Source organism: Physeter macrocephalus, chromosome 8 (assembly GCF_002837175.3).
Source record: "Physeter macrocephalus isolate SW-GA chromosome 8, ASM283717v5, whole genome shotgun sequence".
Taxonomy (NCBI): Eukaryota; Metazoa; Chordata; class Mammalia; order Artiodactyla; family Physeteridae; genus Physeter; species Physeter macrocephalus.
Genome location: NC_041221.1, coordinates 146,082,026 through 146,097,110, shown reverse-complemented (window position 1 = coordinate 146,097,110; position 15,085 = coordinate 146,082,026). Strand labels below are relative to the sequence as shown.

General features: G+C 45.1%; 1 protein-coding gene and 1 long non-coding RNA gene across 2 annotated transcripts in view; one reads left to right on the top strand and one right to left on the bottom strand.

The window, feature by feature from the left end:
* The first annotated feature begins 1,396 nt into the window (after nt 1-1,396).
* Nucleotides 1,397-15,085, top strand: part of GLRA1 (glycine receptor alpha 1) — an 85,452-nt gene continuing 71,763 nt past the window's right edge. The window contains exon 1 of the mRNA XM_007107979.3: nt 1,397-1,861. Within this exon, the coding sequence (XP_007108041.1) occupies nt 1,806-1,861 (56 nt within the window). The 5' untranslated portion in view covers nt 1,397-1,805. The remainder of the gene's footprint in view (nt 1,862-15,085) is intronic.
* LOC114486783 (uncharacterized) overlaps nt 7,054-15,085 on the bottom strand; it is a 32,811-nt gene continuing 24,779 nt past the window's right edge. The window contains exon 5 of the long non-coding RNA XR_003681078.2: nt 7,054-7,174. This is a non-coding gene — a long non-coding RNA (uncharacterized lncRNA). The remainder of the gene's footprint in view (nt 7,175-15,085) is intronic.

The window sequence follows — 15,085 nt, the reverse complement described above, 5'->3', positions numbered from 1 at the left end:
CCAGAAAATCGTGCAGAGGCTATTAATCCACTAAAGTCCAGTAGCTTGGAGAAAATCTGATTAACTCCACCTCCCCAGCTGGGCTCTAGAGTGAAATGTATAGTTGCTTTCTGAGATTCAAATAAGCTGGGAAAACAGAGAAGCAGGAGGAAGAAAAAACAGAGGGGAGTTGGTAAGTACTGGATACCTGTATGTACAGGTTGGCACTACCATTATTTTGTAGCAAGCCACAGCTCTCTGCGGCTCTGTTTCCCAAACCTGTGAATGTAAATAAAACTGTCTCCTGTCCAGTTAAAAGAGGGCATATCTTCCTTATCTCCCCAAAGAGTGCCAGCAGGGAGGCCAGGGCTGCTCTCTCTTGACCCTGAAAACTGCTCAGGGAATTTCTCCTGTATTTTCCTGCCTCTACGGCCCTGGGGAGGGTGAGGGGGGATCTTCCTTTATAGATCAGACTTCCTTCTGAAACCTCTCCGGTTTTTTTCTGGAGCCAAATATTACTACTTCAGAGCTCTAAAGAAACTCAGGGATCTGGTTCAATGCTTCCCTTTTAAGATGATAAACTGAGCCAAAAAGCACGTCTGAACTGGGACCCGTGGTGTTTGTTTTACTCACATACAACTACATTCTTTAAAAATAAAGGCAATAATTTGAGAGACCTCGAGAGATTAACTCCATAACCTCCTCCACTCCACCGCCAGCCTGCAGTGGAGAGGGGAGACACGGATCTCCTCCAGCACTCTAAGCGTTAAACTCAACCCAGAGTCTAATACTCGATTGGCCGAACACCGGGAAAAGATCTGGTTTTCGCAGCCACGGGCCAATGAACACCTCGAGTGGGAGGGTTTGAAGATACTAAGGAGTTTTTCCCCCCTTTTTTTCGTCTCCACCCCCTCCCGTCAGCCATCGCCCGTCCCCCTCCAATCCCCCTCGCCACCAGTTTGTTAAATTAATGCAGTAAGAAAGTCTGAAGATCTAAGGGAGTCCTGGCCAAAGGAAGATGGGCGAGCTCAGAAAACCGAGATGCATCTGAAGCCTTGGGCTCCTGAGCCCCGCGGGGTTGCCATGGACCCCGGCAGCCCCTGAAACTTGCCCTGAGCTCTCTCACGCCTGCAGCCCCGAGCAATGGGACACCTCTCCTGCAGCGATCATAACTTATTCGGCGAGGACCAGAGAACAGGGATCGCAAGGCAACAGCAGACGGGTACGCAGGCAGGGGAACGAGATTCCGGGACTCTGTCGCGATGCGCCAGCCTGGCACATTCTCTGGGATTTAACTGAAGGCAGCACCATCAATCGCTTCCCCTCGCCCGTAACCCCCTCAGTCCAGCCAGGGGCATAAAGCCCTGCTCTCCCTACCCAGGATGCTCGCCCAATCTAACAGTCCGAGGCCAGCGCTCTGATCTCCACAGAAGATTTTTTTTTTCTTCGCTTCACGGGGCTGGCCGTTTAAACAGAAAAACAGGGGTAAAAAAGAAAATATACCCGCCCCCAGACGTGCCTCCCCAGCGCCGCAGGGAGCCAACAGACACGCTGGAGTTTCACAAACAGCAATACTCTTCGCGCTCCTGAAAAGCAGGGCTGGACGCTCTCCGTGGTGCTGAAACGCTCCGAGGCTGTCTCTGTCCGTGGTACCTAGAGCCGCCTCGCTCCAATTTCCCCTGGGGCTCTCCCTCCGCGCCCCTGTTCCCCACCTCCCCTTAGGATTTGGATTATTTTTTTCAACAGCGCTCACTGTTTTGTAAGTGCCAATTTGAAACATTTTTGCCCCCATAACTCGTGGACTACAAAGCACAAGGACCTGAAAAATGTACAGCTTCAATACTCTTCGCCTCTACCTTTGGGAGACCATTGTATTCTTCAGGTATGCAATTTTCTACTGACCACATCGCTCTGATGGAAATGGGGATAAGGAGCACGGAGGCTGAATCTGTCCGTGGTCCCCTCTTTTCGGGGGAGGAGGGTGCTGTATATACCGCTGCAATCGGGTCCTTCCAACCCCGTTCCCTCCCTGCCCCCTCCCCCCCGCTCCCGCCCGCAGGGTGTCTGGCTTGTGCGTGGAGGTCTGAGACAGTCGCTACCCTGGCAGCTGTTTGCCTGTTTCTTGTGATTTGTTTGTCCTTCTGCCTGCTATACCCCCGCCCCGTCACTGGCCCCCAACCCCCCTGCATCTCGGCTCTCGCTGGGCTGAGGACTTTAAAGGGAAGCTTTAGGAGTTACTCAGTTTAATTAGGACTGCATTCTCTCTAACCGCAGTGCCGAAAACCTCAGCTCTCCCGTCTGGGAGCCAAGTGACAACTAGCGGTGACGGGGAAGGTTGCACTCGAACTCGCTGGACACAGAAAAATCATTTTCTCTCCCTTTTTGTTGTTTTCTTTCGCTGCGGGGTGGGGGTGGGAGTGTTACTGAGGCTCAGTGCTTGGAAACAACAGCGTTATGACCTCAGGCTGGAAAGCCCTGAACTTGCGCGCAGAGTGGATCTACTCAGGAACAGATTCCGGGAAACATTTCTCTTTTGAAACTTTGACTCCCTCCTCTCCCCCATTCACCTTTCCAAACTCTACTTGCTATCTGCAGATCCTGAACTGATGGACAAGTCTCGTTTGCTTTGTTTTTTTTTTTTAATTTATGTCTATCTGCAACTCAGTAGCTGAGTTCCCCCACCCATGGTCTCACAGGTTAAAATTTTCTGCCTATAGGCTTAGCATTCTTATGACAGCACAAGTGAAAAATCACCTCTTCAGGAAGCATTGAAATATACAGTCTTTTTTTAAGTGGGTGAATCATGACATCTTCAGAGATTGTTATGATAAATTCCATTTATATGAATTGAAAAAAATTAGTCTTCTTCTATGACCTGCAGGGATCATTAATCTTCTTCATTTGAGATGTCTGACTCTCATGTTTTAACATGGCATTGGATTAACAGTCATTTGAAAACCCCACTCTAGGTTGTTTTTAAAAATAAGTAACCAACAAATATTAGTCTCTCCCATCATAAACCAGCAAACAATTCTTGTTGTTGTTGTTTTCTTTTTTACATTAGAGAACTCTGCATATGAATTGTTGGTTTGACTAATCCAGTGGTTGGTTTAATTAAATGAATGACAGCTCTCTCCAGATCGTAAGGGTCTATATGTGAGCCTCTCTTCATGTCTTTCTCTTGAGATGAAAACAAGACCTCTCTCCTTCTCTGAGATACCCAATGCTAAAGCTTCTAATCTCCAGTTCAAATAATTCTTTGATAGGTCATAGTCCTGCCCACTACTCAGAATACAAATAGCCAAGGAGTCAGATAGAATGAAAAAAGTGCAACAATCCAGGGCCTTGTGAAATATAGCTACTTTATTGGCAAGAGGGCAGGAAGTATCCTCTTAACAATATCAAATCATTTCTCCTCTACATACATAGTAGAACTGTAAAATGCTGTGGAGGTGGGATACTTAGTAATATTTGTATGCAAATTTATTCTCTGTTTGGCTTTCTGAGACAGAACTGAACCAGAGAGATTAAAGAGCAGATTAATAGGACCAAGCACATCCTCCCCCGCAACTCCTTTTTTCTTGATGAACAGTATGTAATGCTTGATTTTCTTCTCCCAGACATTGTCTTTTGCAATAGGGAGACAGTCGAAAAGGTTTGCATTGTAGTAATTTTGATAAGGTTATGAATCCACCGTGTTAATTCTTTAAGTTACTGGTGGTGGCCTATCAGGAAGCATCACTCCACATCTCCTTCTCCTACATATGTCAAGGCAGACATGAGCTACAATGTATATGGGATATAATGTCATGTGTTTATAAGAAGAGTCATGACTATGGAGAGCTGGAAAGGGGATGGTACTGTTGCACTTTCAAAATATAGAAATGGCTACATCATTTGGGGAATAAATGTTGTTTTAGAACATGAAACATAAAATAATAAAAAGAATTGAACTAGGGAAATACCCTCAGCAATTTTTCAGAGAGACGAGAAAAAAAAGGTCACAAAGAGGAAAAGTATTGTCTTTGTCTGATTGGCATTTTCATTACTAACTCTCTCATTTTTTTAAGTCTAGGTGAAAATACAGAAGCATTAAAATCTGGGGGCTCAATAGAATGCATGTAGGGGTAAATGGAGACTGGCTCCCTAGCAGGTTCCATGTGAATAACCCCTTCTCCCCCAAGGGACAGGCACCGTGTTGGAACGAGCCAATCCAATCATCTCAGGCATCCAGGTACTCCTTAGATTAAATGATGCCAGCTGCTCACCTTGTTGGGGAAATCTGGGGGCTAGAAAGGGAAAGGCTCTCGATAACAGAAGTGCTGCTGCATCAGCACATAACCAGCAAAATGGCAATAATGACAGCAAAACAAACAAAACAACAATTGAAGTGAATAAGGGAGAAATCTCATACAGTGCCAACAAAGAGAATGAATTGAGGCCTTAGGAAGCACTGAGGGGGAGAGAGAAAGAGGGTACTGGGGAACAAACAGCATTGCAGTGCTCACCAACTGTGTCCCCATAAGTAAAATGAGGTGATTTGGCTAAAGTTCTTGCTCTGATATTTTAAAAGCCCATGGTTCTAAAATTCCATGAGTGATATTCAAGTATTCAATAAACTAAATTTTGTCTCTTTGTTTTCAATTGGGGATGGGGCTTTATATCCAGACCGGTTAAAAGATAATAGGCAAAGATATAGTTTTTTATGGAAGCAGATTCCTTTCAAACCTCCTTTCAAGTCAAAGGGAACTTGATTTGATTCCCAGAGCCCTTACACTGGCTTATGGCTGGGAAGGGTTCAGGGTGACCCCCAAATTTTCTCACCTTCTGAGTAACTCAGATAGACCCATGGTATACAACCATGTTTCTCAATCTTGGCACTACTGACATTTTGAACATTTTGGAAAATTCTGTGTTATGACGGCTGAACTGTGCATTATAAGATGTTTATCAGAATCCTTGGCACCAATAACCGCCCCCCTCAGTCATGACAGTCAAAAATGTCTCCAAACGCTGCCAGAAATCTGGGATGGGGTTGGTGGGGCACAAAATTGCCCACAGTTGGGAACCACTCGTATAGAATGACCAAATATTTAACCTGGGGCTCTGGCGAACCAATTGTAATGAGGAGGAAAGTCCAGTTTCCTTGAGAAAATGCCCCCATGGAACACACAAAGCACCAGAGCGAAGCAAAGAGAGACCTAGCTTGTGCTTGAGAAGGGAATAAAGGCAGAGGAGATAAACCAAGTCTAACCCATGGGTGGTTTTTCCAAAAGATGATCTTTATGTGCTTTTCTTTATGTGTCATTTCCATCTGCCAACCCAGTAGATGTTTCCTTGAACAGGGTTTTGTACTGAATATGGTACTCACTTGCTAAGAAAGGTCATCAAAACCTTGAAGGAAAGATGTCTCTACCCACACTAGGGTCAAAAGGAGCATGGCAAGTAGATTGCTTCATACCTCAGTCCTGAAAAACCACCCAGTTGAAAGGTAAATGAGCTTTCTTCTGAGGTGACCCTTCCGGCTTCCCATTTTCCAAGCTTGCCAAGAGGAGCAAATGACCGCCTGGATCTTTTCCTCCTGATAGCATACCTGTATTCTTCCTCAAATCTTACCCACTGCATTTTGGGCACTGCAGAAAGTGTCTAGGAGCTTCTGGAGTAGGCCAAGGACTTTTTCCTAAGGAAAGATGCCCCTTGGGCAAGTTCGCATTAGGGTCAATCAAAATGTCAGTCTACCCTTTTTGGGGGGCCTAGGAAACTTGAGACAGAGAAAAGAAAATGTCATGTTTTTGTTCCCGAGGGACATCTTGGACAAGAACCTTAGGCTGGTAAATGGAGTTATGAATCAGCACATAACTTCTGCATGTTTGCAAAACTGGTAATGAACTATCAGGGGAAATGTAGGGAATTTATTTTTGAGACCACTTTATGAAAGAGGTTGCAACCAAGCAGTGCCGTGGAAAGTGCAGTTAGGCTATAACTTGAGAGTCTTCCTTGTAGAGTCAGCTCTGCTCTTACCCTGCAGCACAGCTTTGGCGAATCTCTTTCCTTCATGAGGACTCAGTTTTCTTACCAATCAACTCAAATAACTGACTCCAACACCCCTAAGTTCCCCCCAGTCTCAGATAAGGTCTTCATGAAAGACAGAGGCCCATACCCATGAAGGCTCAGGCTGAATTTACATCAGTGCTGATATTGCCTTCATTTCTACACCATGCATTTATTTATCATGTGTTTACGTGTCCAGTCCAAAACTAGGCACTCTGCAGGGGAGACAGAGGTAACAGATGCCACAGTCCCTGTCCTTGCAGAAAGGGGAGACACTGCTCCCTTTAAAGCTACATTAAAAACCTTTTTCCTTCTTCAGAGGGCCCGCAGAGCTCCCCTCCAGACAGTGAGCACGGCCTGCGACAGCATCACATTTATGTGGGCGTCATTAACTTTATTTCCTTCATCAGCTGGCAGAAGTCAGAATGATTTTTAAGATGGATGGCACTGTCTCCTGCCTGGCCATCTTGACACTATTCTGCAGGTTTTCTGCTGCTTTAGGCAAAGTGGCCTTGGCACCAAGGGCACAAGACGTAGGATCCAGAATTTAGCTAGTGGCATGCCCTTGAGAGGGTTTCATGACCTTTCTGGCCTCAGTTTCCTCAGGTATAACATAAAGAAAATTGACAAATCACTGTCCCTAAAATCATTTTTACCTGTGCCAGTCAAGGATTATCGCCTCCCAATCTCCTTCATGATAGAACAGTTTTGGTTACAGCTATTGCAGTATATTTCAATTATTACAAGAATTATATTCAGGCTCAAAGATCTAAAAGAATCGAGGGCCTCAATAAACAACTTCACTCCCTGGAGATTTATCCCAATCTGGACACAATTACTGACAGATCACATAAATATGTCAGTTTCCCCAGGAAATGCTTTGTATGATGAGAAAACATGATGTCTGATCACTATCCTCATAGATCTGAAGAGGGGCCTGAGAAAAAGACCAAAGGTTTCTATACTTTTATCAGTGACTCTGTTTGGTTTTTTCCTCCCCTATAAGGCTATGTTTTTAAAATTTTGTTTACCAAACCCCGTTCACCATTAACTTGTTTTCCCCATCTTTATCAACCAAAGGCATACATAACTGCCAGAAATACTGAACATCATGGGATAAGCAATGTCACCACGCTGAGTTAACCTAAGAAAAAACAAAAGAAAAGGTGTAATGCTTTTTTGTTAGCCCATAGAGCCTCGTCAGAAATAAATATGCAATTTGTTAGATCTCTGAAATGTTTAAAACGGATTCTGAGTCCTCATTACAATTTCATGAACTCCCTTGGTACCCAGGGACCCCCATTTGGGAAACATTAGATTTGATTTATTCTATATGGCTCCAAGAGAAGAACTGCAGTAAATAGATAAATATATTTTTAATGTGCACACACAAATTCTGTTTTAATGTAATTCGGAACCTTCTGATAGATCTGTCAAATCTGCACCAGCTGCCTCGGTGGTAGTGAGGGTCCCTGTCAGTGGACGTGTGCAAGCAGAGACTGGAAATCCACCTCCCAGGAGGGATGCAGAAGAAATTCAAGCTATTTTTGTGCATTGAGATTTGCAATTTGCAGCAGAAAAGTAAATGAAATGCAGGTCAGAGACAAATCTTCACGATACTTATGGTCCCCCCCTTTCCTGATCACCAAATTACCCATCTGATCTTCGTAAACTCTCTGAGTCATGCTATAACACACACTCACTCATGCCTTTTCCTTCTCTAAAATGGATTGGATAAGAAATAAATTGGGCAATGAACACGCACGCAAACACACAAACTCACGATGCGACAAAGGATTATTAAACGGAAATCACCTTGGTTATGTAAGAATCTGGTCTTAAGAAATGAGAAGGAGCTCAGCGTAAGAAAACGTCAGAACCAGAAAGACCACGAGAAAATGCACTGGTCCACGGACAAGTCCTCAGGCACAGATGGTGTTCACAGGACTGATGGCCTGTATGGCTAAAGGCCTCTCAGCCCTGAACTCCAGCTGTCTCTCCTGAACAAACTCGCTGTTAAGCCTGACACACAACTGTAAACACCATCGGGCCAGCCAGGAAATTCATTCAGAAAGCACATGAGAAGGGACCAGTGCTCTGAGATGCTGAGGAGAGGGGCTTATGCGCACAGTGGCTACGCTTTGTAATGCAAGCCCTAATGAGGGGTGCTGAGGCCCCAACCCTTTTGAAACTCCTTATAAAGGATCCCTTTGTGGTTTTCTGAAGTTGATATTGTCCAAGTCTCCCAAGGTTAATTCAGTGCAATTAGATTACCACTCTCTGCCTTTGAATTCGGCTGTTTTTCAGTGTCCGTTGCTAAACGAGTTTACCGTCTTAAAGGGGAGCTGCTGACAGTCATTAATCCCAGCTGTGAAATGGGCAGCGTTCTCTCTTGCCTCATATACTGGGCAGCCCCAGGCACCTACAGAACAAGTCTCCTTGCTCGCAAGGTCCTTTCTCCATCTCCCACGCATACACCCACAGAGAATTTGCACTTTCTTTCAGGGGGTCTTAAGTACCAAAAGAATCATGAAGACTTAGGGCAGTTCTCTAATTCAACAGCTCTCAATTCGAGCTGTGAGGGGCTTATCAAACGTACAGCTTCCCACCATCATACTAGACTACTGAAACAGAATCTTTCAGGATGGGGACCCAGAAACCTCTAAAGGGAACAAGAGTCTCTAAGTCAGTGCTTTTCAAACTTCAGTGTGTGTATGAATCACCTGAGGATTTCATTAAGATGCTAATGCAGACTCAGGAGGTCTGGGGTGGGGCCTGAGAGTCTGCATTTCTAGCAGCCACCACGTGACGCTGATGCTTCTGTGGACCAGATGTTTGAGTACCAGGGCTCTGAATCATTCTGACTGGGGACCCCGGACATAGACCAACCCTTTTATTTTGCAGATCAGGAAAGGATAAATGACTTCCTCAAGATTATAGAGTAAATGTCAGCGCTCCCAAAGCCCTACACAGGTGTACTCACCCCCCAGACTCATTCCCCTACAGCCCACGTGCCCTGAACTCTGCCACTGTGCTTTCCTTCCTTCAGCCCTTGCACACACTGTGCTCTCATAAACATAAACACGCACCTCAAGAAGGGATCCTCAGGGAACTATCCCCATCCCTACAGTGAAGGGAGTCTTGGTGCACCAAAAAGTTCTCTTTCACACAGCTGGGAACTACAATTGTGTGACATCTGGATAAAGAGAAGGGGCAACTGAGGAACTGGCTTTGAATCCTGGCACCAAGGGGCCCTGGGACACAGCGGTGAAAAGTCTGTAGGGATTGATGGAAGAGGTAGAGCAAAGGGGATCAGAAGGGGGCAATCTGTGGTTTCTTTCTCCAAGGATGATCTCGCTGACCAGTCTTCTTGTGCACATTGTACTATCAACTCTGCATAACTGGAGGCTTACTTAGGACTCCCAGATGTCCAGAGAATGCTGCCCCATTCTGCCATCTGTCTGACCTCAGAACCATGTCCTTCCTTCCTCTCTCCCCCTCTGACCTGTCATTCTTTCCAGAAAGCATATTAGTATCTTATACATCAAATAGAGTGACTGTCATGATCTTCAGCCTTTGAGAGCTCCGTGTTTATTGCTGTGCACTCAGTTCTACAACAGTCCCCAGCTCCAGAGGAATGCAGCAAGGCTGCTGCAACCCTGGCTGCCAGGCAGACTTGCAGACCTCTCTTACAAGAGCACTTTACAGTTTATAGAGTATTTCGCATCCGCAATCTCATAGGAGCTTCCCAATCACCTTAAAAAATAGATACAAGGCAGTGGTTACTATCCGCATTTTAGAGTTGAGAAAACTGAGACCTGGAGAAGAAAAGTGACTTCCCATTAAAAGATAATGCTGTTAATCTCAGGGTAAAGTCAGGATTCAAATACAAATCTTCTTCCTCCTAGCTCACCACACTGCCTCTTTCCTTTTAAAGCTGGCATATGTCTATATTCCTAACCTACAGCTGGAATATATATATACATCCCTAAATATACAGATGATCGATCGATAGATAGATAGATATAGACATAGATATAGATAGATAGATATAGGTATTCCTCTTTTATATATTCTTCTCAAAGCTGCAATCACTGTGAGCTGATGTAGATATCAGGCTAATAGCCCTCACCCTCTACCAGTGGGCCACGGGGGTAGAAAAAAGCCTATGAGCTGGGAATTTCCCATCAGGGTTTTGGTTTGACAAAGTCACAGCCTTCCAATTCTTAGCCAAATAGGTATTTCCTTCTCTCTTCTTGATCGCTTTTAATTGTACAATATATGCATACAATCTCTTTCTAAAAAACTCTGATACTAGACTTAAACCTAAAATCCCCTTTGATGATGATCTCCAGGTCCCTCCCAGCTTTTATTTCTTTAAGGGGTATCCTACTTGATCATTTTTATTCATATATATATGCACATATGAAATGATAGTATGTATATTTCAATAGTTATACACACATATGTTGAAATAAATATTGAAATCTATTGAACTATATATACTATCTATTGAAATATATATACTATCATTTCACAGAGTCAAATTGCCCATGTGATTCTGCAACTTATTCTGTTCACATATCAACATGTCTTGGAAAGCTTTATCTGTCGAGGCATACATCTCCACCTCATTCTTTTAACTATGGTAATATATTTTAAGTTATGGACATCCCGTTGTTTTCCAGCCATTCCTGTATTGATGGGCATTTCTACTTGTTTCTGATTTTTCCACTGAAATCAGTGCTGCAATAACCACAGTGTACCTACATCTTTGTGGACGAACACAAGACATTTTTCCAGGCAGATAACAAGAAGAGAAATGGACTAGCTGGGTCACAGAGCATATGCATCTTTTTTTTTTTTTTTTTTTTTTTTTTTTTTTTTGTGGTATGCGGGCCTCCCTCTGTTGTGGCCTCTCCCGGAGCACAGGCTCCGGACGCGCAGGCCCAGCGGCCATGGCTCACGGGCCCAGCCGCCCCGCGGCACGTGGGATCCTCCCAGACCAGGGCGCGAACCCGGTTCCCCTGCATCGGCAGGCGGACGCGCAACCACTGCGCCACCAGGGAAGCCCCATATGCATCTTTTATGTTAACAGACACTGCAGACATTCCTTTCTTCCTTCCCTTATGATGCTCCATCTCAGCCTTGACTGCAACAACTCAACAATAATCTTTACTATTTATTGAGTGTTTATTGAATGCTAGGTACTGTGCTAACATCACATGCCTCATGTCATGAATCCTTAGACAAAAGTACTGTTATATTTCCATTTTACAGGTGACAAAACTGAGGCATAAATAGGTTATATAGTTTGCCCAAGATAAGACAACTCATAAGAGGCAGAGCCATGATTCAAAAATAAGTCTGACTGCAGAAAACATTCTTTTAACCATTGTACTGCCACTGTTACTCCAAGAATGAAACGAGGAGGAGGAGGAGGGAGGAGACTGAACTGGATGAGGAAGATGGAGGCAAAAAAGGGAGGAGTTTGCCTCTTCAAAAAACCAAGGACTCATCTCCTGTAGGTGGTTCTAGATAATAGTAAAGTTAACACACATCCATAAATAGATGTGACTTTTTAATCTCCGTCCTTCACAGAGGAGGGAAATTGCACTACCTTCCACCCCTGACAGAAAGTATGTGCTTAGAGCTCTGTCTCAGGGTAGAGACAGGTCTCTGCAGCACATCCTTGCTTCTTCGTCCCCAAATCACTCCAATGAAAGAGCTATCGGGGATTATGGGAGAGAATGTCTGATTGAGTGGGGATGCAAGGAAGAAAGGCAGCATAATCTCTGGCCAGTTTTTAAATTGTTTTTCCTTGCGGATCCCTAGTACTCAGACCAAAGACCTTCTCAAGCCTCAGGCTCTAACCCCCAGACACACAGGACTGAGGGTACCAGTTTCCCTTCATCTTCTGTATGGGAGGTTGGAGAGGCAGCCCGATCTCCAGCATCGGAGATCTCACCACAAGCTCCAGAATTGCTGCTCCCAAAGCAGACCTAAAGGACTTCTCAGAACATCTCTAGGCCAGGAAAACATACTCAGTCCAGATGAGGGCAGGGGGGCAGCATGGGGAGAGGCAGCAAGGACTGGGCTAGTTCTCCTCAATAATCAGGAGCATCACTCCAGACAAGGCCTGTGGGAAACCTAAACAACACTGTCTCCGACACCTGTTTCCAATAGCTATCTGAGTGACACCAGAGACATTTCTGAATGTGTCGCTAGCAGGCCTGTTGCTAGTAGAAGAAAAAATACAATAGAAATAAAGTCTCCTAATGTCAACTTTTGAAATAAACTTGCTGGTTTGTTTGTTTGCATTATAAACATTATTTATTCGCCATAAAATATTTAAACCACATAGGGAGATGTGTTTAAAACCAAAAGGCACAGAAATCCTACTCCCTAAGGGAAATCACTTAACAATTCAATATTCATCTTTCCAAATCATTTTTAATAACATAATAATGGCAAGAATGCTTACTGTGTGCCTCACCCCTTTCTCAAAGTTGAATATGTATTAACCCATGTAATCTTCAGAACAATCCTGCAAGGATATACTATTATTCACCCCATTGTATAGATGAGGCTACAGATGAGGAAACAGAGAAGTTAAATACTTTTCCTAGGGTTGCCAGCTTGGAAATGGCAGTGCCAGATTGAAATCCAAGCAGTCCAGCTTCAGAGAGTCTTTAACTGCTGTGCTGCAGGCATAAGCTGTTCCTATTTTACAAAAATGGGGTTATACTAAACACCAAGCTCTGTGACGTCCTTTTTTCCCCTCAGCAATACTGCGTCAGTGCACATACAGATGCATCTCGTGCATTTGTGTGTTTGTGCGTTTGTGCTGCCCTTCGCTGAGAACACGGGGCTTTAGTGCGCTCCCACTCTCAGCTTTGCCACCATGTAACTCCACCTCCACCTCCAGCTCCTTCCCTTCACACAAACCAAATTCCACCTCAGATGATTTTCTTATTGGTCTGCTACATGCCCACTGTGCTCAGCTCTGTACTTTTCTCACACTGGTCCCTCTCCCTCCACATATCTAGAAAAACCCCTCCCCCCTCATTTCTGCCCTGAAAGGCCCACCCACCAACTCTGGATTCAAGCTCAGGTGATTTTTGAATCCTACCTCTGTCACTTCCTCGCTGTATTATCTTGACAGTTTGCTCAAACTTTCTGAGCCTCAAGTTCCTCATCTTAAAAAATGGAGATAACACCTTTACCGATAGATAAATGCAGTCACCTTTAAGCCCTTTTTTCTGAGCAAAGCACAAGCCATGAGTGAATTCCCTCTCCACTTCTCTGAGATCCCATCCACGCCTCAAGAGCCCCTGCTAGCAACACTTCCTCCACGAAGCAACCCCAGACTGCCACCATCACTACCCCCAACTGGGCACGGATAATCCTTCTTAAACCCCCTGGGAAGTGTAGGCATTAACCCTCAGCAATCAGTTTGCTCAATGTGGCCTTACATACATTTGGGTGCCCTTCTAATCTTCCTGCTGGATTGCAAGCCCTTCAAAGGCTAGGAACTTAATGGATTTATTGGTTCATGTGAAAGGCCAACACGAAGACAAGGGACACATCCCCTGGTGCGTCCCAGAGTTTTCAACTTGCTCCATTTCCCCTCATAGATAGTATCACCCCAGTGGTTCATGTACTGTACGTTAGATATTCAGGGCTTATTGAATTGAATTGTTTTGCCTCCATATGCCTGCTCCCATCCTTCTTTTATTGACTCTGCAGAGGCCCAGGACTGGAGGCTTCCAACCAGCCAACCCAAAGCACTGCTATGTCTCACCATGACTCCTTTTTGCTCCAAGAAATGAGTCACAGTGAGAGTGACCTAGACATGCAGCTCAGCCCTGGCTCAGGAGCTGTTGCAGTGAGTTGTTCAGCCTTATCCTTGCTGTCTGGCCAAGCATGTCCAAACTCTGGGCCTCTCAAAACATCTAAGCCATTGCAGATAAGGCTGCTTCCCACTATGACCTGGGTCTGCAGAGAGGCCCCTTCCACAGGACAAGGCAAACTTTCTAAAATGGTTTTCAATCGTGCAGAAAACATGGACCTCATTGGAGATAGTTTTCTTGATGTGACCTAAAACATCTAGTAGAAAAGAAAAACTCTTCACAGGAGCCAAGAAAAGATTGCATCATGCCCAGAGAGAAGGGGCTTGGAGGAATTCATTGAAAATGCCTTGAAATATGAAAAGCTACACCTCCTGACAAAGAAGGCAACAAGGTTTAGTAGAAGAGTCAATCCCCATTCTACCTCAAAACCGGACAGCCTTGGGCTTCCCTGGTGGTGCAGTGGTTGAGAGTCCACCTGCCGAGGCAGGGGACACGGGTTGGTGCCCCGGTCCGGGAAGATCCCACATGCCGCGGAGCGGCTGGGCCCGTGAGCCATGGCCGCTGAGCCTGTGCGTCCGGAGCCTGTGCTCCACAACGGGAGAGGCCACAACAGTGAGAGGCCCGCGTACCTCAAAAAAAAAAAAAAAAAAAAACTCGGACAGCCTAGAGATTAGGAAAGATCTTCCTCCCCCTGCAAGCGCTGCTCTGACTTTGTAACTGAGTCACAGCTTTTCCATCCCTAAAATAAGATTGGACTACATAAAGACTCCATGTCTTTCCAGCTGTCATTGCATAATTCTTAAATTAAGTTGGCTCATAGAAGACCCAGAAGTTAAAAACTCTGGCTTGGTAATGTGTCAAATATGTTCTGGAATCCTGGTGATACCACTTGCTATGGTATACTGCTCTATACCTTGGAGCAAGATTGTTTTCAAGATTTCTAAGCCTCAGTTTTCCTTATCTTTAAAATGGCAATAGGGACTTCCCTGGTGGTGCAGTGGTTAAGAATCCACCTGCCAATGCAGGGGACACGGGTTCAAGCCCTGGTCTGGGAAGATCCCACATGCCGCGGAGCAACTAAGCCCGTGCACCACAACTACTGAGCCCGCGTGCCACAACTACTGAGCCCGCGAGCCACAACTTGCCACAACTACTGAAGCCCATGCGCCTAGAGCCCGTGCTCCGCAACAAAGAGGAGCCAC